At 37.3% G+C, this 26,525-nt stretch overlaps 1 protein-coding gene across 2 annotated transcripts in view; it reads left to right on the top strand.

Annotated features, from left to right (window-relative positions):
- Nucleotides 1-334: 334 nt before the first annotated feature.
- LOC129755398 (uncharacterized) overlaps nucleotides 335-26,525 on the top strand; it is a 28,044-nt gene continuing 1,853 nt past the window's right edge. The window contains exons 1-2 of one of the 2 annotated variants that reach the window (XM_055751852.1): nucleotides 335-556; nucleotides 13,156-13,704. In XM_055751852.1, coding sequence (XP_055607827.1) covers nucleotides 493-556; nucleotides 13,156-13,704 — 613 coding nt within the window. In that variant the 5' untranslated portion in view covers nucleotides 335-492. Of the gene's footprint in view, nucleotides 557-13,155; nucleotides 13,717-26,525 lie in introns of both variants that reach the window. The other variant, XM_055751851.1, reaches the window with a different exon arrangement.

Here is a 26,525-nt window from a genome sequence, read left to right as displayed (position 1 = left end):
TTCCATTCATCTGCTAAGATAAGTCCGGAACACATTTGACCAGAAGCCGAAAGCTATACCTAGTGGCGAATAATTAATAAATTGGCGATAGAATGACAGGTCCTCGTGGACAACTAAACATATTTCCTTCATTCACACTTGGCGCGCATTTGCCTCTATACGTAGGAAATAACCGTTTTCCCGGATAGCACTAAAGAAGGTTTGTTACGCATGCCCTAACTTTCATTGAAATCTATTTCAGTTGGGCCTGCATTGAGCGAGACAGAAGAAACGAAAAAAAAACCGTTGCATATAAATGTAAACGATCCAAAAGGCTTCCGATCAGTCGTGCAAATTTCAATCAGCAGATAACAATGTGGAAAATTATTAGTCGAAAGTTGTGAAGATGTGTTGATTTGGTGAAGACTTTTGTGTTGAAATTGTTCTAAAAAGTTTAGGACTATCAGTGATTATGAACATATTTTAAAGGATTATTTTGAACAAGTGGTGAAAATGTATGGCATAATAATGGATTTAAACGCTATTTGGATGATTATGATACTTGTCCATTCTAAAGGTGAACATTCGTTCTATAACAACGCTTGAGCGAAATTGCGATAATTCAATGTAAATTTGTATGTTTATTGCCTGTATTTGGATAGTGATTTCTCTTCTGGTTTACGATATCTGATTGTGATTTTTCACTTTGATTTCGGATTCTGATTTCCAGTTAAATTTTGAATGTAGACTCCGCATACCGATTCTGAATTTGAAATTCTTAAATTCTAATTCTGTGTTCAGAATTTTAAATTCTGAATCTGAATTCAAAATCCTGACTACTAAACTGTGATATGTACAGTCACATTTTGGATAAGCGATCTGAATCACTCCAATTTCAGTGCTTCTGTGCTTAGGTCTGAATCAATTTACTCCTGAAATAGGATTTTTTTTTATTTAAACTTACAATGCTGTTTAAAAATTTAGGATAAAAATTCACAAATCTGATTTTGAATTCAGCATCTAAGTTCTATTCTGAAGGCCGAATTTTGAATTCAAAATAGGAAATGTCTGAATTCTTTTCACATTTTGAAAGCTGATTCTGCATTGACCTGTTGTCAGATACGAATTCACTCATTCACATAAATCCAATTAATTCATCTTATTTTGAATTCTGATTCTAAATTTGAATTCTAAATGTCATCTTCGAATAACAATATGTAATTCGGATTCTGTTTTCCAATGCTACATTCTGTAGCCGAACTTTAATTTTATTCTCAAATCTCATAATGATCACAAAGCAAGAATTTCCATTCGGAATTATGATAAAGAAATCTGATTTCGAGTTCTCAATTTGGTTTATAGTTTTGAATATTTTGTTTAAGTAATGTTCCTGGATTATACATTGGTATGACTTTGGTATTAAATAATTTTAACTTCCAGAACTCTGGTTTTGAATTCTAGATCGGGATTTTAATTCTGAATTCAGATTCTGTCCGGAATCTGAGTCTCATTTTCAGATTGAAATATTGAGATTGAAATAATTATACCTTGTTCGCAACTATGCTTTTCGTTTTTTCTTTGAGCTTCTGATTCTGGCACAAATTTCTGAAATTTGGTTTCTTATTTCTTATATTTGAATGTGTGTTATAAATGTTGACTGTGACTGTAAAATCCTCATTATTAAATTTAAAAATTTGAATTCTGAACTCTGAAATCTGAATTCTGATTCCAATTTTAATATTTTTTAATATTTTAAATCATTTTTATTTTATTTTATATACAATCTGGTTTATTTAGACTAAATCCAACTGAGTCTAAATCCTGATACATATTTATATATTCTGATTTCTTATGCTGAAGTCTGATATTAATTTCGGGACCTGAATTTTGATGTTATTCAAAAATGTGCTTCTTAATCCTATTCCGCTCTTGAGTGTCACTGTTGGAAGTTTGGCGGCTTGTAACTTTATTCGGGTGAATCCAAATAAAAAAATCTCCGGGGACCCTCAATGAATTCTTGAAATCTTGAATTTTGCATCATTATTTTTTTATGGACGCACCCTGAAAGCCCTGGAAAAAAAGCTTCCGAATCCGACTTTGTTTTCAAAATTTTTAAAATTTATAGTTTTTTTTTTCAAAATTTATTGTTTTGGAAACCTCGTAATGTAACTCAAGTATCAGGCATTATTAATGTATAACAAATTTCAGTTTTCCATTATTCAATGTCTAAGAAAAAAAAAATCTGTTAAAAACATGCTAGAAAAAAGACTGTAGATCAGCTACGGAATGCTAAAAAAATCACTTAGAAAGCTTAAGTTAGAAGCTATACGATATATTTTTTTGATCAAGCCCACAAAAAATGTAAAAAAGTTTTGTATGTAAAAGTAAATTATTGATTCGCAAAAATTGTTTAAGTCATACCAGGTAAATTTTAAAAAAAGGATTGGAAAGTTGACGTAATTCGGCACATTTTTGCATCCTTAGGTTTTCAAAATACGAAACACAGATTTTTTTTACGAATTTTAAAGGTAGCTTTTTTCGAACTTTTTGTCAATTTGAAATTTCATATTTGCTTGAAACATATTTGAGTTACATTACAAGGTTTTCAAAACTTTCAATTTTGTGAAACAAGAGAGATATATTGGTGTTAGTCAAATAGACACTCCAGGGACTAACGGGTAAAAATTTCAGGAAAGGATGAGGGTAAAATCAAACTTTGAATCTCCCTTCTTAATTGCAATACAGAAATCTTATTTCATATTCCCAATGTGATTTATAATTCTGGAGTCTGAATCTTAAAATTCTTAATAGGGACTTTAAGTACTTTTGAAGTACTGATTCTGAACTCTGATTTTTTGTTTAAAATCAGTTTTCCTTTTAGTGATGTTGGATTTGTATTTTGTGGGTCATGTCGAATTTTGAAAATTGACCGTATACATTTTGTAGATTGGCCCAAAAACTGACCAGTGCAAAATTTCAGCTCAATCGGACTTGTTTTATGGGTGCCTCAAATTGCTCAAAGTTTCGGTTTTCTGAACCTCCAAAAACAAATTCGAGTTTGTCCGATCGATTGCTGGTTTTTTAGCAATGAAGATTGAGTGCTGGAAAAATCAGCAAGACCGAGAATGTTTGCTGGTTTCCAGCAAAAATTGGGATTGCTGAAAATCGAGGCAAAAATTTACTGTGTAGGGGCAAGTCGGGCAAGACGGACACATTATGGTAGAAAAACAATAGAAAATCTGATATTTATTTATTTATTTACAACATAACAAATACAATACATACATACATGAGATTTGTTTTAGAACTCCGAAGGCATTGCCCTTTAAGAAGTTGTATGGTGCAAACTGCGTATACATATTTAGGAAACTAACTTAATAACTGATGAGTGATAATAAAATAAAAAATATAATAAAATAGATAAATTCGTCTATAAAAAATAAGAAGAATAACAATGAAAACTAATCACGATAAATTTATAAACATGTTTTTTAAGTGAAAAAATTGTATGACTTTAAAAGTGTTGATGACACTTCTGGATTCAGTAAAAATTGTTTGACAGATTTTTTAAAATTACACGCAGCGAAAAGGTTTTTTTTATTCCGGAGGAAAGTCCCGCAAAAACAAATAATTTTTTCCTTTGATTTTGGGATTGATAAAAATTACTTTGATTCGAATACATTTTCCTCAGCATCGAAGAAATGGTTTCTTTTGAATCAAAAAACGTATGGGAGAGTGGGGAATCGTGGGCCACTTTTTTTTCGTAGTTCCATAACTTCTTTATTATAAAAGGTAAAATGAAAATAAAAAAGGGCATGGTTTCCAACATTTTCAAGGTATCATAAGGTATTTTTTAAAATTTTTAATAAGTTATTTTCCTTAAATTCTGACTGTTTTAAAAAAAAGCAATGTTTTTTGGATGATGAATTCGTTATTTTAAAGCAATTTCAGATGATGAAATAAAAAATAGAGCTGTGTATGATTGAATAGATCTCAAAACCTGGCTCGCGAACGTTTTGGCAAAATTTTTTTATATGGACAAAATATTTTTCATAACTCTTCATTTGGCATAAGAAAACTTTACAGATAGGAAAAACCTATTTTAAGTTCTGAATGTGTATAAAAACATAAAAATATTGGTGGTTTAAGACGTGTAGCCCACGATTCCCCACAAGCTATGATTTGCAAATTGGTTGCGTTTGTGTGACTTATTGATGTTTCATCAAAAATTCCTTTTCCACATGAAAGATCATGACAAAACTGAGATCATAAGCTTATTAGCATATTTTTGTTATGAACTTTAGGTTCTCCATAGTTGCAATTAGCGGGTGTTTTTTAATCATGTAAGTAAATTTTTTATCTTTTTTTTAGCTTAATAAATAAAAGAAGCTTATGATGCGTATTTAAGTCAACAAAAGATAGAAATATATGCTCACGCAAAGCGACGACGATGACAGTTGGTTTGAGATTTTTATCTCAACACACATCTGAGATATTAAAAGTGGCCCACGTTTCCCCATGGCCCACGATACCCCACTCTCCCCTACTTAGATTCAAAATCTCAAATCCCTTGAGTCTATAGCATTCTAGTTTGATGTTATAAAATTTTCCTTTATTTCCAAGTTATATTGAGTTTAATACAAAAATAGTACCACCAATATTTTATTTCGAAAAATAATAATATATTTTATTTTTCAAATAATTTATTTATCTTAAGTTTGTCCCTTCGTTCAACATCCTGGAACAAAAGCCCGGAAGTCTTCCTGTAAAGAAGAGCGGAAAATAGAAAACATTTAAGATAACAAGATAAATGAATGACAAAAATACTTTCCCTACAAACATTGAATGAAATGTAGGGAAGGTAATTAAGCACTAGCAACTTTAAGATCGTAGTGAAACAATAAGTAATATTGAAGGTACTCACTTTTAAACATGCTAGCGTTGATCTGTACCTGGGGGAGGAAGACTGAATGAAAAAAGAAAAAAATCTTTCAAACGTCAAATTTCTCTCATCAATCTACCGACCAGTGCGAAGGTTCAAATTTTTACTTCCTTATTTAGTTTTTTTTTTCAATGATCCCGCGCCGATCCTCCGGTGCATAGGGCCGTGGTAAAAGACCTCCACTGTTGACGATCTGGAACCAGCGTCTTCACTTGGTCCCAGTCAAGATTCTCGTCGACAGTTCGGATTTCAGCGGCTAGGCTTCGCCGCCACGAGTTTCTGGGTCTACCTCTTCTTCGATGACCTTCTGGATTCCAATCTAGCGCCTCTCTGCAAATCTCGTTTTCATCTCTTCGCAGCGTGTGCCCAATCCATCTCCACTTACGTTCCCGAATCTCGATTTCTAGCGCCCTTTGATGACACCGGCGATGTAATTCCTCATTCGAGATCCAGTTGCCAGGCCACCAAGCGCGGATGATATTCCGCAGGCTGCGGTTTACAAATACTTGCAGTCTTCGCGTCGTCACCGCATATGTGCAACAAGTTTTGCACCCGTACAGCAATACGGATTTGACGTTTGAGTTGAAGATTCGGATTTTCGTTGGTAGAGAGATCTGGCGTGACCGCCAGATGTTTCGGAGACTCGCAAACGCAAATCGGGCCTTTCTGATCCGGATTTCGATGTCTTTTCTGGTACCACCATCAGGCGTTATCTGGCTACCAAGATACTGGAAGCACTCCACTTTCTCAACTTGCTGCCCAGCTACCATGAAACTGGAGGGATTTCCTGTGTTGATCTCCATCGACTTGGTCTTTCCGACATTGACTTTGAGACCTGCTGCCTTGGAACTTTCGATGAGGTCGTCGAGTTTGCTCTGCATATCCGGTTGTGTTTGGGCGAGCAAAACAATATCGTCAGACAGGTCAAGGTCGTTCAGTTGCTCCATTGTTGAAGGATTCCACGGCAATCCTCGGTTCGGTGCACAGTCAATCGATCCAATCAGGATCTCATCCATTACGATTAGAAAAAGTAGCGGTGATAGAATACATCCTTGTCTCACTCCAGCAGTTACCGGGATTGGTTCGGACAAGACATCGTCGTGCAAGACCTTGCACGAAAATGCATCATATTGTGCTTCGATGAGATGGACTAGTTTCTCTGGGACCCCTCGTCGCCTTAGAGCCGCCCAGATGTTTTCATGGTTGAGTCGGTCGAATGCTTTTTCGAAATCAACGAACACCAGCAGAAGAGAGTCCTGGAGTTCGTTGATTTGTTCCAGTATGATTCGTAGCGTTGTGATGTGGTCCACACATGATCGTCCGGATCGGAATCCAGCTTGTTGCCGTCGGAGTGTAGCGTCGATTTTCTTCTGGATCCTGTTCAGGATCACTTTGCAGAGTACTTTGAGGGTTGTACAGATCAACGTTATGCCTCGCCAGTTACCGCACTCTGTCAGGTCTCCTTTCTTCGGGACCTTTACGAGGATACCCTGCATCCAGTCGGCCGGAAATGTTGCAGTATCCCAGATGTCAGCGAAAAGACGATGCGAAAACATTTGTGCTGATAGGGCAGGGTCGGCTTTCAGCATTTCAGCAGGGATGCAATCGATCCCAGGTGCTTTGTTGGATTTCATGTTTTTGATTGCCGCTTCTATTTCAGCCAGCGAGGGCGCTTCCGAGTTGACGCCATTTATGCGACTTACTGTTGGCGCTTCGAGCTGCGGGTTTTGTTGGCCATCGCTATTCGTGACTCGGAAGAGTTGTTCGAAGTGCTCAGTCCATCGTTTGAGCTGATTCTGTTCGATCGGTCAATAACTGACCTGCTCGGTCTTTCAGCGGCATTCTTGCATTAGTCCTTGCACCACTGAGGCGGCGAGAAATGTCATAAAGTAATCGGATATCTCCATTGGCGGCGGCTCTTTCTCCCTCTTCGGCTAGGGAGTTTGTCCAGGCCTCTTGTCTCGTCTACAAGCTCGTTTAATTGCCTTTTCCAGCTCCGCATATCGTAAGCGGGCGGCTGCTTTGGCTGACCCGGTACATGCCTGCTCAATTCCGACTTTCTCCTTTCTCCAATCATCGACCATCCTCCAAGTTTCATCCGACATCCATTCACTCCTTCTTCCACAAACTTTACCGAGAGTACCATGGCTCGTCGTGATAAAGGCATTCTTGATTCCACACCACTGTTCTTCGACTGTTCCGTCTGTCGGCAGCTCTGAGGTTAGGGATTCTAGCTGTTCAACGTATTCCCTTTTCACCTCTGGATTCTCCAACCGGCGGACGTCGTATCAACACCCGACTTTCTCCTCGCGCCGTTGGACACGCGCAACTCTCAGTCGTATCTTGCCAAGGACGAGGTGATGGTCAGATGCAATGTCTGCGCTTCGTTTGTTGCGGACATCAAGAAGGCTCCTTCTCCATTTTCGGCTGATGCAGATGTGGTCAATTTGATTTCCTGTTCGGCCATCTCGGGATACCCAAGTGACCTTATGTGCTGGTCTATGGGGGAAGAGCGATCCACCGATCACCATGTTGTTGTTGCCACAAAATTCTACAAACAGCTCTCCGTTTTCGCTCATTTGTCCTAGGCCATGGCGCCCCATGACAGGCGCGGTCCTAGCGCTGGCTCTTGGGGGGGGTGATTTTCCTATTTTCAAAAATCAGTCAATATAAAGGAACGTTAATATCTAGTGAAAAAACAATTATTTGAGTGAGCGGAAGGAGCGGGGAGGGATTGGGGGGGGGGGGGGGGGGAGTTATGGTTGCAAATTAGTCTACAGTCTAAGCGGAGCAATGCTCCTTTTTCCCTCATGAATTTCACTGAACAACATGTATTTAAAAAAGTATGAAACAAGAGATGAATAATGAAAACTTTATCAATTTACTCATTTCAATATTAGTCTACACAACTTACACATCCTTTTATTTAACAACCAGCGAATCTATAATATCCACCGCGAAAATATGTTGCTATTTTTTTTTTATTTGTAAGTATATCTGGTGTTTTGAAAATTGTCACTTCAAGAGCTCTGTAAAGATTTTCTCGTTATGAATGTAATTTTTTCAATGAAAATAATACACACGTTGTTGAGAGATGAAAATGTAGAAAAAAAACATTCAAGCTATCTTCATTTTTTTTCCTGAGCTTCTAAATATTGGCGCTTTCATATTTTATAATTTTTCGGAAGTATTTTATTTTTCGCCAATAAGGCCGAAAAACTAATTAACAAACATGACTAACGGGCATTAAATTTTTAATTGGGGTATTTTACTGAATCGTGATTTGGAAATTTAGTATTATTATTTTCAAATTTGGAAACACAATATATAAAATAAACACTTTCAATATAAATTTAGTAGAATAAACCGATTATGAAAACACATTATAAAAAAAGTGATTAATCTTTTTAATTGTTCATGTAGGTACATACCTTCACATAATTCTTCATTTGATAATAATTTTCTGCTATAAAAAAAATTATGAAACGAAGGGTTTATTCCGAATGTTATACTTTTTTTTTGTGAAGAGTCTCAATTATTTGCAATTGAAATGGCCAAGCTTTCGAATTCAGAATATCAAACCTTAAGCTAAATTTTAATTTAAAATTTCAATATTATTGTGTAGATAAGCTGAAAGCACTAAAAGATCTTCTGACTGTTTAGCATGATAGATTCCCTTGTTGCCGAAAAAACAGTGGAATGATAAGGGGATAGTTTTAATTGACAAGGGAAAAACTAAGCGCATGCAAACTGAATTTGGAAGATTTTTTCGTCTCAAACTCGATTTTTTTGTCAGATTTTTTTTCTCCCTTCTTATTCTCTGGCATTCATTAATTTTAAAACATAGCAGTAGACCTACATGAACAACAAAAAATAATACATATTTCGTCTAGATAATTATCTTATTTTACAAAATGGGAACAGATACTTACATCTATTATTTTTTCTCATGGTAAATTACTCACAGTCTTCATTAAAATTAATCATTAAGTTAAAATCATTTTTTCTAAATCTTTTTGATATTTTACACTTTTGCTAAAAAGTGCAAAACTTTTTTCAATGAACCTTGTATTTTCAAAATTTACACCGGAATCAAGAGCTGATTAAAAATACAAATTTGCATTTTGTGCTCCTAAATATGTCAAAATCAGTTTTCAAGTTCTTTGCACTTCGGAAAATATGGGATTTGTTTCCTTGCGTTATAGTTTTGAATGCAAATTTTGGGTTCTGGAGATGAATTTGAATCTCTATCGCCAAAACCAATTCCTTCATATTGAAACAGATTTTATAAATACATTTTTGTTTCTTTTTGGCTCTAAAAACTCATAGGGAACGCACGTGAGTGATAACACGTGATCTTTTTTTTCGATTTATTGTTGCTGAAATCTCTTGAGAAAATTTTTTAAAATTTAAACTTTTATTACGAATATTTTATATTCGATTTCTGTTTGGCAGTACTTGAATTTTTTTCATGGTCATCCATAATATGAATGTTTGATGTGAAACATTTCAAACAGAATTAAATAAAATCAGATCTGAAATTTAAATTTTTGTTTTTTAATTTCATAATGTAGGTTAATCATTTTTAGTTTATAATTCATACTTCAATGGTGGAAAATTGAGGGTGGGAAAAATCGCCAAAGAGAATCTTTACTGTGATTCAGAATCTGAATTCTTATTTTGCAATAAGTCTAGAACTCCTTGTATTAAACACTAGTGAAAATAGCACTATACTTTAGATTTTAAATGAGGTTAACATTAGACATCTGATATGACCTTATAAAGTTTAAAAATTCTCAATAAACCAGCTGTAAACAAAAGAAAAAAAAATAAATTTTAAATTCAAATTTGTATTTTAATTTCAGATATGTATAAGCTTTTTATTCTTTAAGTGAAGTTTTATTAGAATGATTTTTCCTGATTCTGAATTGATAATTTTTTTTTAAAATATTTTGAAATACAAAAAAAAACAAATGGTAAGCTTTTCGCTGCTCAAAACTTCATCAAAAATGAATTTAATGCGGCATCAATACTTGTTGTTTATTACGATTGAATTTTAAATATAGGTGACTAAAAGACAAAAAGAAAGATTAGAAAGTTAGATGGTCGTTTCTTAAACCCCTACTGGAAACTGATCACTCCGATGGATAATTTGACTTAAATTCAAATTTCTTACAATAAAGGTAATTTAACACTTGAAGGCCAAAGGTTTTTTTTTACTTCTTAGAACGACCAAGATCTGTTTATCCATTAAACATGGTAGAAATTTCTAAAAATAAAGAAAATTGACAATCACATGAATCCGTACGTTTAAAGTTTAATGATTTTTTTCTAATGTTTTCTTTAAATCTTACCAAATAAAAAAGAAATTGAATATTGAAGGCAATAAATGTATGATGATAACAGAACAAATATTTCCATTATTTCAGTGTCATAACCATATTCACCCCCCTATATGACTTTTTCAAATTTGTTATTTCATTAAAATTCAAAACAAAATCAAGAATTTAGAAGCTCCGAATTCGAAGCAAATATAAAATTTATTACGATTTGCTCGTGTTAATTTAGGCATATGAAGGAAATTAGTGACAATTTTAAAAAAGTTGTCCCTTCAATTCATTAAAAGCACATTCAAAATGAACTCTCAACAACATACTTTTGTTGAGTTACTTATCAACAAAAGTTATTTGGTATAATTCAGTCCAGGGAATCACAAGTTACAGCTACTTGAGTTTGGTGGACCGACTTTTCCCAATATTCAGCCTTTCAAGTGATAAATTAACTTTTTTGTTGAATAAACACCCCCACGGAGTGGAAAATTTTGAAAATTTAAAAACACATCAACTAAGAAAAGTTCCAACTTTTTATAAACATTCGAGCTTTTTCGGGTATTTTATAACGGTTTTTTGCCGCTTGGGGGGGGGGGGGTGATCACCCCGATCACCCCCCCCATAGGACCGCGCATGCCCCATGATGCGCTCAAGGTCCTGATTGTCGGAGCCAATCTTTGCGTTGAAGTCGCCCAAATGGATTTGGATGTCACCCTTCGGAATTCTCTCAACCACGCTGTTCAGTTGACTGTAAAACTGCTCTTTCTCCTGCAAGTCGGCAACGTCAGTTGGCGAATAACACTGGGCCATTGTAAGGTTTCTAACCCGTGTTCTGAATCTGGCTACGATTATTCTTTCGTTTATCGGTTCCCATCTAATGAGGGTCGCGTAGGCCTGCGGGCTTAACAGGAAACCAACTCCTCGTTCCCGAGTAGCATGTTCTCCTCGTATGCCAGAGTAAAGCAGGACTTGCCCGGACTTGTGTCTTGTGTTCTCCAGTGTTAGGCCAACTGACCTCGCTCAGTCCCAGAATTTCAAGCTTGAGGCGGCTAGCCGCTCTAGCAAGTTGTTCCAGTTTGCCTTGTTGGGCAAGGGTCAAAACATTCCAAGTTCCAATTCGTGTCCGTGTTTTCATGCTAAAAGTCGTCGCCAAAGTTCCAGGTCGGTCATTTCTTTCGGATTCCGTAACAATTTCAAATCGGAAGCAGTAGGTTGTTAGCCTAAAGTCCCTATCCCGCGATGGGGCTGCCATCTTGGACTTAGCTGGCGGGAGCCGAATTTCATAAATTCAGCCGCTTGTTGCAAGACAGACGCTTTTTAGTGGTTTTCAATAAATCTTTTTGATGCTGAAAAGCACTTATTTTGCATAAAACAATGATTTAATTAGGTTTTGTTTGCTCTGGCAAATTCTTGCATGATCAGGCGTATTGAGTCGCTCAAATTTCGTTGAAGGTTTTGAAAATTGTTTGATTAATGGTTGTTCTAAAATAGCTTGAATAACAGATTTAGATTTTGGGTAGATCCCATGGACCGAAAAACATTGTTATAGAGTTCAAAGTTTATATTTACGACAGAGTTGGAAGACTGATATTGGATAATCTAGCTGGTGTATTCAATTTCGATGTTTACTTTCGAATCTGCAGCAATTAACTCAGAAGACTTGATGATTATACTAAATATCTAAACAACTGAGTTACATGACTCGCTACACGAAACTGATCATCTAAAGTTAAAAGTTGAACGATTACAAATATTTTCAACAATTGCTGGCTTTTTGCCGAAAAATAAAAAAACGATACAGAAAACGATACAGCCAATTTCAGTCTTCCTCCCCCAGATCTGTACCTTACCGGCAATTTGGAATTTCGCAGCTTTCAATTCGATACTTTACTAAGATCCTATCGTCGTCGGCTGAACAGTTGACCTGAAACATATTTATAACTTTAATAATTTACTTCAGATAAACTGAAAGAAAACTCATCAAAAATTCATCACTTTTACATCGTTGTAAATAGTAAAAAACAGAGGTCCGAGAACAGATCCCTGGGGAACGTCAATATCGATTGATGTTAAATAACTACGGTAGCCATCAAGGCTAACAAATTGAAATCTTTCTGAGAAATTGCTTTTGATCAAGTCTAAAGGGGCACCATGTATTCCAGCAAAATTAATTTATTTCAGTATTTTCTTATCTACCGTGTCAAACGCTTTAGATAAAGCTAGGAGTAAGCCGAGAACATCCTCTTTTTTATCCAAATTCAATTGAATGTTATTTATAAGCTCAATAACAGCATTACTGGTGGAAGATTTTTCTCTGAAGCCGTATTGCATAGGATAAAAATTAAAATTATTATTTAGAATCGAAACTATTCTTTTTTCTATTATTTTTTCTAGTATTTTATTAATAATAGGTAGAGTAGAGGTAGAGAAGGTACATATTGCCGGATTTTTTTTTTTGTAAAAGTACGTATTTTTTTTGATTAAGCATTTGAGAACGTGTTTAAACCAAAAATGGAACCATCTGATCTGAGTCCAGAAGCGAAATAGTGTGTTTCCAGTTTTTACAGTTTTTATGGTCTGATTAAGATGCTGAGTGGTTCTCGACCGACAATTGCTCTTGCCAAGGTCTTTTGCCCGACCTTGAGGGGTTCGTCTTACCCGCCATGGCATTTTTTTTTTTCAAAACGTTTGCTGGTCAAGCTGATTCGCTGATTTTCCTCCAGATTGTTTAAGAGAAGCCTAATAAATACTCCACCTTTGACGGTGAGTTTTTGGAGAATTTTGCGAATTATGAACTATTTTTTTTGAAGAGCGAAAATTACATGAGTCCTTGTTGCATATGTGTGTTAAGTTATTTAGTCTCTAAAATCAGTTATTACTGATTTGTCATCTTTTGCTTACCAGGTTCTGGAGGAGTGCTCATTGATCCCGTGTACGGTATTGCGAAAAGTAATTTGGAGGATGATGGTGGGGGATTAAGTTTTGTGCCAAACAGTCCATACGACTCTGGTGCAATTTTCAGTCCCTCAAATCAAAATCCAACAGACAGTAAGCAGGGCCTAAGATCGGCTGCGATAAGTTTCCTGGCTAAGTTACGCCAATCGAGTCAGCAACCGACGAGGCAACGCCAGCGGCAGTTCTTACTTCCTGCAGTGGCCATCCCGACGGGTGAATTGTCACCGGGAGATTCTGACGCACTTCTCGTAGCTCTGGGAGAAAATCTTAATACGGTATTCCAATTCCTTGAACCACGAAACACAAAGAATCAAGGAAGTCATGCAGAAGGTGATCCAGAAAAAAGTGTAGATGAAATGTCAGCTACAACAACACCGACAGACAACGGCCAGAAAAGGGCGGCCGCCTTGAGGAGTAGCATGTCCAGAAGGTCCCATTCCTTTGGATCGGTCAACAGTCTCAGCAAAGAGCAACGCTTCGCGCCATCCATCAGTGTTGGTGAGTCGTACGGTATGGTTTTTGAGTTTTGAGTCATAAGAGAGTAACTAACATTCATTTACATCAATCATACTCACGGAAACATATCAGAGAGGCAGTGTCCGGCATTAAAGTGCTAATCGCTAATTTGTCTGCTCCGTTATTGTAATTATTTATTTAATTATCTTTTTCATTTATTTTTTCACAAAACTTTTGTACTAGCAGATAGAAAAACTCCACCACAAGTAATCAGTCAAGGGAGAATGCTGTCGGGATTCGATCTCATGATCGTTGGCTGAGAAGACTGGAAGGCTATCCTCTATGTCACGGGCTGTGGCTTTATTTGAGAGGTTTTTTTTAATTTGCATCTGCAAAGTTTTACCTTATATGTAGGATGTAAGTTGTCTCGATTTTTTAAAGAATTTAAAATGTTGCGCCATTACCACGAAATTGGTAAAACTTTAATTCTAGACTATGGAAGTTGAGCTTAAAACATCATTTAAGTTCATAAATTTTGATATTAAAGGGTGATACGGTCAAAATTTGGTCAATATCAACTTGACGTATTTCTTTCAATTTTGCATTTAAAAAACCTGAACACCCCTCATTTTGAAGGTGTGTGTGTGTAGAATATTGCTCCTATTTTGTTTTTGTAATTCACTCTTCAGTTGTCAAAATGCCGACCAAGAAAGAAGAGCAGCGTATCATAATTTTGCTCGCGCATCGCGAAAATCCGAGCTACTCGCACGCAAAGCTGGCAAAATCGCTAAAAGTTGCCAAATCAACCGTTACAAAAGTAATTAAAGTGTTTGAGGAACGTTTGTCGACAGCCAGGAAGTCTGGATCGGGGGGAAATCGAAAACCGGAAGCCAATGAGACGACAAAAAGAGTTGCCGGTAGTTTCAAGCGAAACCCTAACCTCTCTCTCCGAGATGCCGCAAATAAGCTGGGTGTATCGTCAACAACCGTACATCGAGCCAAAAAACAAGCCGGACTATCGACTGACAAGAAGGTAGTGACTCCAAATCGCGATGATAAACAAAATACGACGGCCAAAGCGCGATCCCGGAGGCTGTACACGACGATGCTCACGAAGTTTGACTGCGTGGTAATGGACGAAACCTACACGTCAAAGCCGACTACAAGCAGCTTCCGGGACAGGAGTTTTATACGGCAAAAGGAAGGGGAAAGGTAGCAGATATTCTCAATCACATGAAACTGTCAAATTCGCGAAGAAATATCTAGTTTGGCAAGCCATCTGACTTGAAAAGCAGCATTTTCATAGCTTCCGGGACTGTCAACCAAGAAATTTACGTGAAAGAGTGCTTGCCTTTCCTGAAGAAACACGGTTGTTCCGTACTGTTTGGCCGGATTTGACATCTTGCCATTACGGTAAAAAGGCCATGGAGTCATGGAGTGGTACGCCGCCAACAACGGGCAGGTGGTTCCCAAGGACAAGAACCCTCCCTACACGCCAGAGTTCCGCCCAATTGAGAAATACTGGGCTTTTGTCAAGCGGAACCTAAAGAAGACCAAAAAACTGCTAAGGACGAGCATTAGTTCAAGGCAAACTGGCTTTCTGCGGCGAAAAAGGTGGACAAGGTGGCTGCGCAAAATCCGATGGCAGGGGTTAAGCGTCCCGGCCCGACAATTCGGATTTGGAAAAGCGGGAGCCTAACTGAATATTTTTCCTAAATTTTATACTAATTAAACTTGAAAAAGAAATTTAATTTGGTTTTTTAAATAAACAATTTCAGAGATTTACACGCGTTTTCTCTTGACCAAATTTTGACCGTATCACCCTTAAAAATTAGAATTTTAAACTTTGATATATTTTTTGATATTTTTATAAATAATATCTATATTTATAAAAAATATCTTAAATTGAATTTTACAAACCCTTCAAAAAAGACGGGGTTTACTTAAATCAGAATAAGTCAAAGCCAACCATTTTTTAACTATGTTATATCTAAGAATGTATACTAAAAGCCACTGTTTTACAAGCAATTGTCAAAAGCTGTATTTAAAAGAAATGCTTAAAAACATGAGAAATCTAAAAAGGATCTTACTTCGAAAATGTATTATTTTGGTAGCATCACAAACCCTTAATCCATGTGTTTTTCGATGTATAATTAAGCTTGCTTAAGATAGAATTGGAACAAAAACAATTGTCTGTAATACAGTTATTCATCATTGAATTCAAGTTCTTTTTTTATACTATTCTATTTTATTTTTATTTGTTTTGAGAGGAATTTTAATCTTTGTGGTCATTCACCCTCTGTAGCGAGGAATTGCCCAAGCAACCAAAAGTCGCGTTTTTACTTAAAGGTGGAACTCCGAAGATCACATTTGGCTGAAAAACTGTTTTACGGGAGTTTTTGGCGACTCTTGTCACGTAAAAGTTACTCAGGAACTTCCATCGCCCTTTGAAAGGTTAAATTATCGATAACGGAACTTCTAAGCGCTTTTAATGCAACTTCTTTCAAAAAGGTCGATAACGTTCGCTTTACACTTTCTAACGCACCAAGATTTTTAGGTGTTTAAAAGAACATTTATGGGAATTTTAAGCGATATGTCAAAAATGTCTGTCAATTTCTTGTCATGCTATTTGTTTTGTTTATATCAGCATTGATATTTTTTGACATTCAAGAATTTTTCGATTTTTTCTTATCAATGTTAAGATATTTGAATATTTTTTTTAAGATGAGAATTTTTGTTTTTATTTATCAAATGTACTGAAAGTTTAAACGAAATAAGGTACAATCTATTGACCAACCCATTCAATCATCTCAAATGACATTAAGTTTAAATACTGATTATTACAGTGGCATTGAACTATTGCTTGATTGGTCGAGATGCTGGTGAGTTTCATTGCAACCTAGAGAGCAGCGGTTCAATTCTCTAGGCGTAAGTAGCTTTTGTAATCAAAACAATATAATTAAAATCAATGAGATAGACCATGATAGACCGGCAACATATCAATCTGTCATCTGGTTGTCAGAGCAATCTGTCAACCGTTTTTTTCGGCGCGTAGAAGTTTTTTGACATTCTCTTAAAAGCTGAATGGCATTCTCTACAGCCACCTAAAAGAACTTGAAAATAGCTTTAAGAACTTAAATTTTGGGCTGACTAGCATTCTCTTCAGACACACACGAAAGCTGATTAAACTTCTATGAAACCTTTTAAGGGAATTTTGGTTGATTGGTTGGTTACACTTAATATTTTAAGCCAAATATTTGATATTAAATTTACACTTTGTAAACATTTTTTTTTATACAAATGTAGCGTTTTCTTCAAACTTTTAAGAAAAAAAAATACGGAGGAAATTATTCGTCACAATTTCGAAGGAATTCTCGATTTTTTCCTGAAACACGGCTCATTAGGCGGCGCACACCTTCTTCGTCCATCGTTTTAGCTATCTTATTCCACCAGGTCTTCATCGGATTGACGTCTTTGACAACCTTTTCCTTTGCCTTGAGTCTCCTCTTCATGATTGCCCACTCACATTTGATTTGATAAAATATTTTTCATTCAAGTTTGCTCCACACCAACTTGTGCACAAGAAAGGATATTTTATTCAATCAAGTACCCCATGACGGGGCCAGGAGTTAAAAAAAGCGCGCGCTTTGATCAAGTTGTAAGCAAGTCCTCTTGATGCCACGTTTTGCAGGTTGCATGATGCTAAAACTTGAATGGAGACAACATTATGATTCAAAGAATGTGATGGGAATGTTTGAATATCTTTGCTTGTACTGTTGCGATAATTAAGTGTTATACATCAAATAAGGTTATAAATAAGGCTATCTTTTTATGAAAAGTTTATATCGAAAATATTTTTTTTTCTATTTACTACTGATTTTAAGCTCTTAACTTGTAAGTAAATTTTCTGTAAAAGTTGGTAGTTTATGAATTTTAAATTTTTTTCGGTTTGATTTAGTCAATTATCTAAATCAGGTCCATACGAATGCTTGTCATACCAATCACCAAGCACTATAAAATTATCATTTTATATTAACAACAGCTTGCTAGAACACATCTAAGAAAATTTTCCAGAAAAATGAACTTTTTTCAATAAAACTTCTAGCGCACGCTGGAAACTTACTCAAATGAGCTCAAATTTGGCCAGAGTTCTTGAAAATGAATGAGGATCAAACCCTGTAAGTGGCGTTGTGATCAGCGAAAAAAGCCGAAAAGTGAACTAGTCTATTGCCCAGTATTTCTCAAAAGGGTGGAACTGGGGGAGTGTGGTGGGTTAAGGTTTTTCGGAACAAACTGGCCCCTTTTCTCTGCTTACCATTCTTGAACGACTTTGCTGTAATGACCCTTCTGTTTTATGGTTCAATTTGGCTGTTTGATTCCTTCCCGGAGTTGAATTCTCCTCATTGTACTATGGGCAGCTCCAAATTGTCTGGCCAAATCACTGTCCGACAGATTGGAATTTCTCTTAATCGTCTTCAAAATCTTTCCATGCAGTTTCCGGTTGACAGTTCCACTCCGACGATTGGCTTGAGGCTTCCGAATCATCGGCAATGTTTCCTTATACCGTTTGATAACGTGCCATATGGTGCTGTTTATCTACTTAGCCTAGTTGCAGATCACAATGGATTTTCCAAATAACTTTGCACATTTTTTTCCAATCTTTCGGCTTCCATGTTCATTGTTTACAGCCTACTCGACTGTTGACCGATGCATAGGGCTGAGAAAACAGATCTCCCTGCTGGCGATCCGGAGCCAGCGTATTCATTTGCTGCCAGTCAAGGTTCTCGGCAACTGTGCGGATTTCAGCGGCTAGACTACGCCGCCACGAGCTTCTGGGCCTGCTTCTTCTTCGATGGCTATCTGGATTGCAGTCAAGCGCCTCTCTGCAAATCTCGTTTTCATCTCTTCGCAGCGTGTGCTCAATCCATCTCCACTTACGTTCCCGAATCTCTATTTCTAGCGGCTTTTGAAGACACCGGCGATGTAGTTCCACCTTTGAGATCCAGTTGCCAGGTCACCAAGCGCGGATGATGTTCCGCAGGCAGCAATTCACAAAAACAGCACCAAGTTTCACACCCGTACGGATTTGACGTTTGAGTTGAAGATACGGATTTTAGCTCTTAGAGAGATCTGACGTGAGTGCCAGATGTTTAGGAGACTCGCAAACGCAAATCGGGCCTTTGTGATCCGGGTTTCGATGTCTTTCCTGGTACCACCATCAGGCACCATCAGGCACTCTGTCAGGTCTCCTTTCTTCGGGACCTTTACAAGGATACCCTGCATCCAGTCGGCCGGGAATGTTGCAGCGAAAACACGGTGCAACATTTGTGCTGATAAGACAGGTTCGGCTTTGAGCATTTCAGCAGGGATGCAATCGATCCTTTCTCCGATCATCGACCATCCTCCAAGTTTCATCCGACATCCATTCACTTCTTCTTCCACAAACTTCACCGAGATATGGCTCGTCGTACTCGTGATAAAGGCATTCTTGAATCCACACCACTGTTCTTCGACTGTTCCGTCTGTCGGCAATTTCGAGGCTCGGGACTCTAGCTGTTCAACGTATGCCCTTTCCACATCTGGATTCTCCAACCGGCTTACGTCGTATCGGCACTCGACTTTCTCCTCGCGCCATTGGACACGCGCAACTCTTAGTCGTATCTCGCCAAGGACGTGGTGATGGTCAGATGCAATGTCTGCGCTTCGTTTGTTGCGTACACCAAGAAGGCTCCTTCTCCATTTTCGGCTGATGCAGATGTGGTTAATTTGATTTTCTGTTCGGCCATCTCGGGATACCCAAGTGACCTTATGTGCTGGTCGATGGGGGAAAAGCGATCCACCGATCACCATGATGTTGTTGCCTCAAAATTCTAAAAAACAGCTCTCCGTTTTCGCTCATCTGTCCTATAGGCCATGGCGCCCCATGATGCGCTCAAGGTCTTAATTATCGGGGCCAATCTTTGCGTTGAAGTCGCCCAAATGGATTTGAATGTCACCTTCGGAATTTTCTCTACCACGCTGTTCAGTTGACTGTAAAACTGCTCTTTCTCCTGCAAATCCTGTATTGTAAGGTTTCTTACCCGTGTTCTAAATCTGGCTACGATTATTCTTTTGTCTATCGATTCCCATCTAATGAGGGCCGCGAAGGCCCCTCCTAAACGATGAAGATTTTCGTAGAACTAAAGTGGTATGTAATCATAAAACTCTGTAAGTTTATCAACAAAAAAAAAAGACCCCGAATAGAAAATTTGACTGCAATAATTTTTTTTTTTCTAAAGATTGACCTTGAATTTTGAAAATTTAAGGTTTTACCAACTAGGAGAAGCCCGAGTTTTTGTTATAGAAGTTTGAGTATTTTCGTGTATTCTGCACAATTTTTCCCGCTAGGGGGGGGGGGGGGGGTTGCGTGGTGATTAACTCGAACACCCTTCTCCCCCCATAGGATCGCGCCTGGCTCTATGAGATTTGACATTTAGCAACAGGAGACAATATGACGCCGATAAACAAAGTTGAATTTTATAATGTGTTTATGGTTTTTTTATCGAATTGAATTTGCAACCCGCACCTCGGAGACTTGTAGAAGAATTTGTAGTCTTGATCGAGAATATGTTATCTTGAATAATTTTTTCCCAATGATATTTGAAGTTATCAATGTTTTATAAGTCGCAATTTTCTCTTTAGAACACTTTGTACGGGGCATCTTTACTCTCATAAGCGTTTTATAAACGCTTTGTTACCTAACAAGCTCTTTTACTTATGACCTGTGTTTATAAAATCACTAGCTGACCCGGTGTGCTTTGCTACACCTTTCAAAATCGAATGATATATTCAGAATTCACTCAAATTTTTATTGTTTTGTTGACATTATTTTAAATCAAATTATAACATAATGCATAAGCAACCGCATAAGCTGTAGCTGGAGTATCGGATTGCAATCCAAAAATAACTGAAACTAATATTTGAATCTTGATCTATAAATTTGTGTTAAAGATCTGATAATTTTAATCTGTTTCTTTAAGCTTCGCCCTAAAAAAGGAGGGTCTAAAATAAATCGTACGCAAACAATCCAACTTATAAAATATGGTTGCTTTTGCTTGATATATTCTGGATTTAAACTAAAAAACTGATAAGAGAGCCCCTCCTCCCTCCTGTCCTTCCCTTCCCACCCCTGCTAAATGGGGGGTGATTTTTAATCTTCTTGTTTAAAATATTGTTCCATTGGTTGATAAGTTTTTAAGCTTTACAACAAAATTTATATGGAACCCACTCCTTTCTTCTCCTCTCTACACTGTAAAGCGTAAGGGTCTATAACAATCGTAGAAACATATCTCGTAACCTAGTACCTTTTCATGCCATATTTGTTTCCATTTGTTGGCTTCGTTAGCATAATTTGAGAACTAATGCTAACAAAATTGTATTGGGCTCACCTTCCTCCTCCTATGTACTTACTCACTGAAAAGAGGATGGTGTGTCAGATAATCATAGAATCATACCAAAATGATTTTCCATGTTAAGTTTTGTCCATTTCTCGAAAAAAAAAGTTAAGTGTAAGCTTTTCTCTTTCCTTCCTTTATTCCCAATTCTAGCATCCCACTGCAAAAAAGGAATTGTTTGACATAAACAAATTTCTCGTGTTCAAATTCCATCCTATGGGAAATGTGGTTTTATTTGCGTTGTAAATTCTTGAGTTATGCATAAACTTGAAAGGGAGTACAATCCCCCTTCCGTTCTCCCCATTGAATGGAGGAGTGAGAACTTAATATTCATAAAAATATTTTTTGTTCTCAAATACTTTTTGATACCAAATTCTATTTCATTTGCTCTATTAATTCTCGAGTTATGCAAAAAAAAATGTATGGAAACGGGGCGGGGCTTCAATTTACAATAGAAACATTTCTCGTATCAAAATACCATCCCATGCCAAATATGGTTCAATTCGCTGGATCAGCTCTCCAGTTATACTGAAAATTGTAAGGGAGACCTGCTCTCCCCCTTTTCGAAGGAGTGACGGATACGAAATATTCATAGAAGCATTTCTCGTACCCAAATATCATTCCATGCTAAATTTGGTTCCATTTGTTGTTGTATTTCTTGTGCTATGCAATAAAAATTGTATGAAACTTCCCTCCCTCTTTCCTTTCTCCCCGCTGGAAAAATGAAGGGGTCTCAAACAATCATTAGAACATGTCACGTTCCCAAATATCCGCCCATGCCAAATTTGGTTCAATTTGCTTGATTATTTTGAGTTATGTAAAAAATTAAAAAGAGGGCCCCTCCCCCTTTATATTTCCCTACTGGAAAGAGGGAGGGGTCTTAAATAATTATAGAAACATTTTTCGTATCCAAATACCTTCCCATGCCAAATTTGGTTCCATTTGCTTTATTAGTTTTTGAGTTATGTAAAAAAAATATGAAAGAGCCCCCCCTTCCTTTTAACTGTAAAGAGGGAGGGGTCTCAAATAATCATTGACATATTTTTCGTATCAAAATATCTTCCCATGCCAAATTTGGTTCCAATATCTTGAATAATTTTTGAGTTGTATGAAAAATTGTAAGGTAGCCCCCCTCTCCCCTCCCTATCACCCGACTGAGAGGAGGGAGGGGTACCTAATATTCATTGAAATATTTCCCGTTCCCACATACCACCTCATGCCAAATTTGATACCATTTGCTTGATTGGTTCTTGAGTTATGCAAAAAATGGTCATTTATTTGGGAGGCCCCTCCCCCCCTTCCTGTTAGGGGGAGGGGTACCAAACCATAATAGGAACCTTCCCCGGCCTCCAATACCTCCACCTGTCAAGTTTCACGTAAATCGGTTTAGTAGTTTCCGAGTCTATAGGGAACAGACAGACAGACAGACAGACAGACAGACAGACAGACAGACAGAAATTCATTTTTATATATATAGATATACATAGGTAAAACCTTGACTGGACGATCCCCTGAATTCGCAATATATGAGTTTTAAAATTAACATGCGTACATCCGGTAGACTAGTTCAGGTGACAAGGTGGACCTCACACGTCCTAACAATATGCTCGATGTCATGATTACCTTGGCCGCAACCACATAGATTGCTGCCAGCAATATCAAAACGATAGAGTACCGCGTCTAAGGAATAATTATTGGACATGGAACGAGAAAATATACGAATAAAATCTCGACTCAGGTTCAATCTATTAAACCAGGGTTTAAGGCTTAACCTTGGGATAATCGATTGCAGCACCGACCCAACTCATCCTCGTCCCATTTGCGCTGCCAGTTGACTAAAATTCGTTGAAGACGATTTCACGCTGATACGTGTCGCCTTCCATCGCCCCCACCTTTGCCAGAGAGTCTGCCTCCTCATTACCCTCTATCGAGCAATGGGAGGGAACCCAAACAAAGGTGATGGTAAAGCGACGTTTTGATAAAGCACTCAAACTATCCCGTATCTTCTCGAAGAAGTATGGCGAATGCTTTCCCGGTTTTATTGAGTGGATTGTTTGAACAGAACTCAGACTATCCGTTACAATAAAGTAGTGCCAAACTGACCTTGAAGCGACACTGTCCAAAGCTCAATAAATAGCTGCTAACTCTGCTATATACACAGAGCATGGTGACTCGAGGCTGTAAGAGGCGCTAGATATTTCGTTGAACACTCCGTATCCTGTTGATTCCTCTATAAGTGATCCATCAGTAAAGTACATTTTGTCAGCAATTTCCTGCTGCATAGACAAATCAAACTGGACAGAAAAGTTATCGCAGAAGAGTTATCGTAGTCTGGGCTACAAACACGAGTTGGAGAGAATGAAGAAGGGTTTACCTGCATTGACATGAGGACATGGTAGGTATATAGACATAAATCTGGTTTGAAAATTTTGCTCAAGTAGCCCCTCAAAATTTACAATCACCAATGGGTTCATGACCTCACACCTGATGAGGAACCGGAGTGATAGTATATTGAATCGATCTTTCAGAGGAAGTATTCCTGCTAAAACTTCAAGACTCATGTTATGCGTTGAGGGCCTACAGCCCAAAGCGATGCGGAGACAACGGAGCTGCCAAAACTCACCTCATCAAGCTCGAGCGTATCCAAATACGCTCGAGCTTGATAAGGTGAGTTTTGGCAGCTGACTGGAAACAGAAGCTACCATATTCCATCACTGAGAGAATCGTTGTTCGATACAACTTTAAAAGATCTTCTGGATGGGCTCCCCACCAGGTGCCAGTGATTGATCGGAGAAAATTGATTCTTTGTTGGCATTTTCCTTTCAGATACTCAATGTGGGCTCTCCAAGTACACTTTGTTTATTTATTGTTCACGGTCTTCGATAGCTCAATATCATACAGACTGGTTACTTAAACTACGCTTAAAACTATCCTTACTTATATTAAAATCAAAATACACATACAATTGGTTGAACAATCTACAAGAGATGTCAAATGGGTTATAAAAATCATTCCTTCCATAATTGTTTAATCTTAACGGCTCGAAATTTCTTAGGAAACGAGATGGGACATGATACGATATCATTTCGATGAGACTGGCACTATATATATTCACGGATATGACGTCGAATATAAACAAACGACGAAGCAGCACAGCACGCGAGCCAATTGGTTCGATATTCAAGATTCCACATCGGTCATGGTAGGAGGGAAGTCGCTGAGGTTCATTCCATGGTAAATTTGGAAGCGCGTATCGCAGGAACCGCCTCTGAACTGACTCAAGTAGTTTCAGCCCTCCAATTGAATTAGGTGCTCATATTTGGATATTGTACTCCAAACCGCTGCGAATGAGTGAGCAGTATAATGCTTTGAGAGTGGTAATGTCTCTGAATCCTTTGGCGTTCCTTACCAGAAATCCCAGCACAGTTTTTGCTTTGGCCACGGTTACAGCTAAATGCTCCTTGAATGCCAGAGATTTATCCATAATCACACCAAGATCCCTAATAGACTCAACCTTTTCAAGAGAAACGCTAACAGCTGTGTACAGATGGGTAATCTCAACCCTGCTTCTGGTGAACGTAAGAATCTTACATTTTTTTAGGTTGACTTCCATCGTATTCACTTGGCACCAGAGCATTAGATTATCGAGATCTCGCTGAATAAGGAAACAGTCTGAGTAATGCGTAATTGAGCGGTACATTTTCAAATCGTCTGCATAAAACACTAATTCAGAACCAATTAATTGACAAAGGTCGTTCATTAATAGGTTAAACAGGAGAGGACCTAGATGGCTACCTTGGGGACCCCAGAAGGAACAGTGAAATGTTGGGATTTGATGTGGCCCTGTCTGATTTGGCACTTGGAATCAAACCAAACCCCAAGATACATGAAACACCTCGATTGAGTGATCGTTCTGCCTAGGTGTTTAGGCTTAGGTTGAGCAGGTCTATGTTTCTTAAAGAAAACAACCATCTCCGTTTTCTGAGGAGAAAACTCAATCCCAAGCCCCAAAGCCCAGGATGACAATCTGTCTAAAGTATCTTGTAAAGGTCTGTGCAGATGAGATTCAGTAGGTCCTGTGACAGACACTTTTTCTTCATTGTTTTATTCGTAATTCAACTAGTGAATCTGAATGAAAATTTCAAAACTCTGATATTTTAACTCTGGATCACCATTATGGAACTTTTTCAATTCTGCATAGGAATTAAAGGTGAAAACTTCAAATCCAAACCCTAATAATGGTATGTGATTTTAAATATTTTCTTTTAATATTCCGGAATGATGAGTTTCGAATATAGAAAATGATTCTAATTTTAATTTTAAAAGCAAAACAAAGATTCGAATCACCGAACTGAAAATCAAGAATAATAAACTGGATACAGATTCGATCCACAATCCGGTCACAGGCAAATTTTGATTAAACAAAATTTGAACCAGAACATCGAAAATGATTTAAAAAGATACTCACCAGATATTTTTCCGCACTTACCTGGCAAGGGCAAATCCGGGCTATTTTATCTTAAAACTATGCAAAATCCGGGAATTCGATTTCAAAGTTTACAACCCAAAATCTGGGCAATATCCAGGCAAGTATAGCAATTCTTCAATCAAAATTAAGAAAAAAAAACTCGAAAGTTTCGAGTCGAAACACATCAGTCTGTTTATTTGGATAAACTTTGTTAAAAAAATATTCTGAACGCAAAATACACAATTGTTATCACGTTATTTAAAATTTTCTTCGATTTTGCAAATAAAGTAAACATATTCGGGCAAAATCCGAGCAATTAAGTAACATTGGAGATTAGCTATTAGGCAATCTTATTGAAAATTTGATATTTGATAAATAAATAATCTTCGGTTCAAATGATATTCAAATGGTGTTTTTCCATACATATACAGGCCGGCTTACAGTCTGCTCGCCTCAGTTGCATAAATTAAAGCGTTTACAGTACCTGCATTTCGCCATTATTTATGCAATTTTAACTGAATTAGTGGTGTCCTGAAAATCCTGATTTTTTTCTAATGGGTGAGTTGGTTGATTAACTCGATCACACCTCGCGCCAGGTTCTATGAGATTTGACATTGAGCAACGGGGGACAATATGACGCCGATAAACAAAGTTGAATTGTATAATGTGTTTATGGTTTTTTATCAAATTGAATTTTCAACCCGCTTTTCGGAGACTTGTAGAAGAATTTGTAGTCTTGATCGAGAATATGTTATCTTGGATAAGTTTTTTCTAATAGTATTTGAAGTTATCAATGTTTCATAAGACGCAATATTCTCTTTAGAATATTTTGTACGGAGCGTAATAAGCGTTTTATAAACGTGTTGTGACCTAACAAGCTCTTGTACTTATGACAGCTGGGTTTATAAAATCATACAGGTAAAACTTTGACTGGGCAATCCCCTGAATTCGCAATATATAAG

The sequence above is a fragment of the Uranotaenia lowii genome, chromosome 3 (genome assembly GCF_029784155.1).
Source record: "Uranotaenia lowii strain MFRU-FL chromosome 3, ASM2978415v1, whole genome shotgun sequence".
Taxonomy (NCBI): Eukaryota; Metazoa; Arthropoda; class Insecta; order Diptera; family Culicidae; genus Uranotaenia; species Uranotaenia lowii.
The sequence above is the reverse complement of the archived record's forward strand: the minus strand, read 5'-3'. Positions and strand labels throughout refer to the sequence as shown.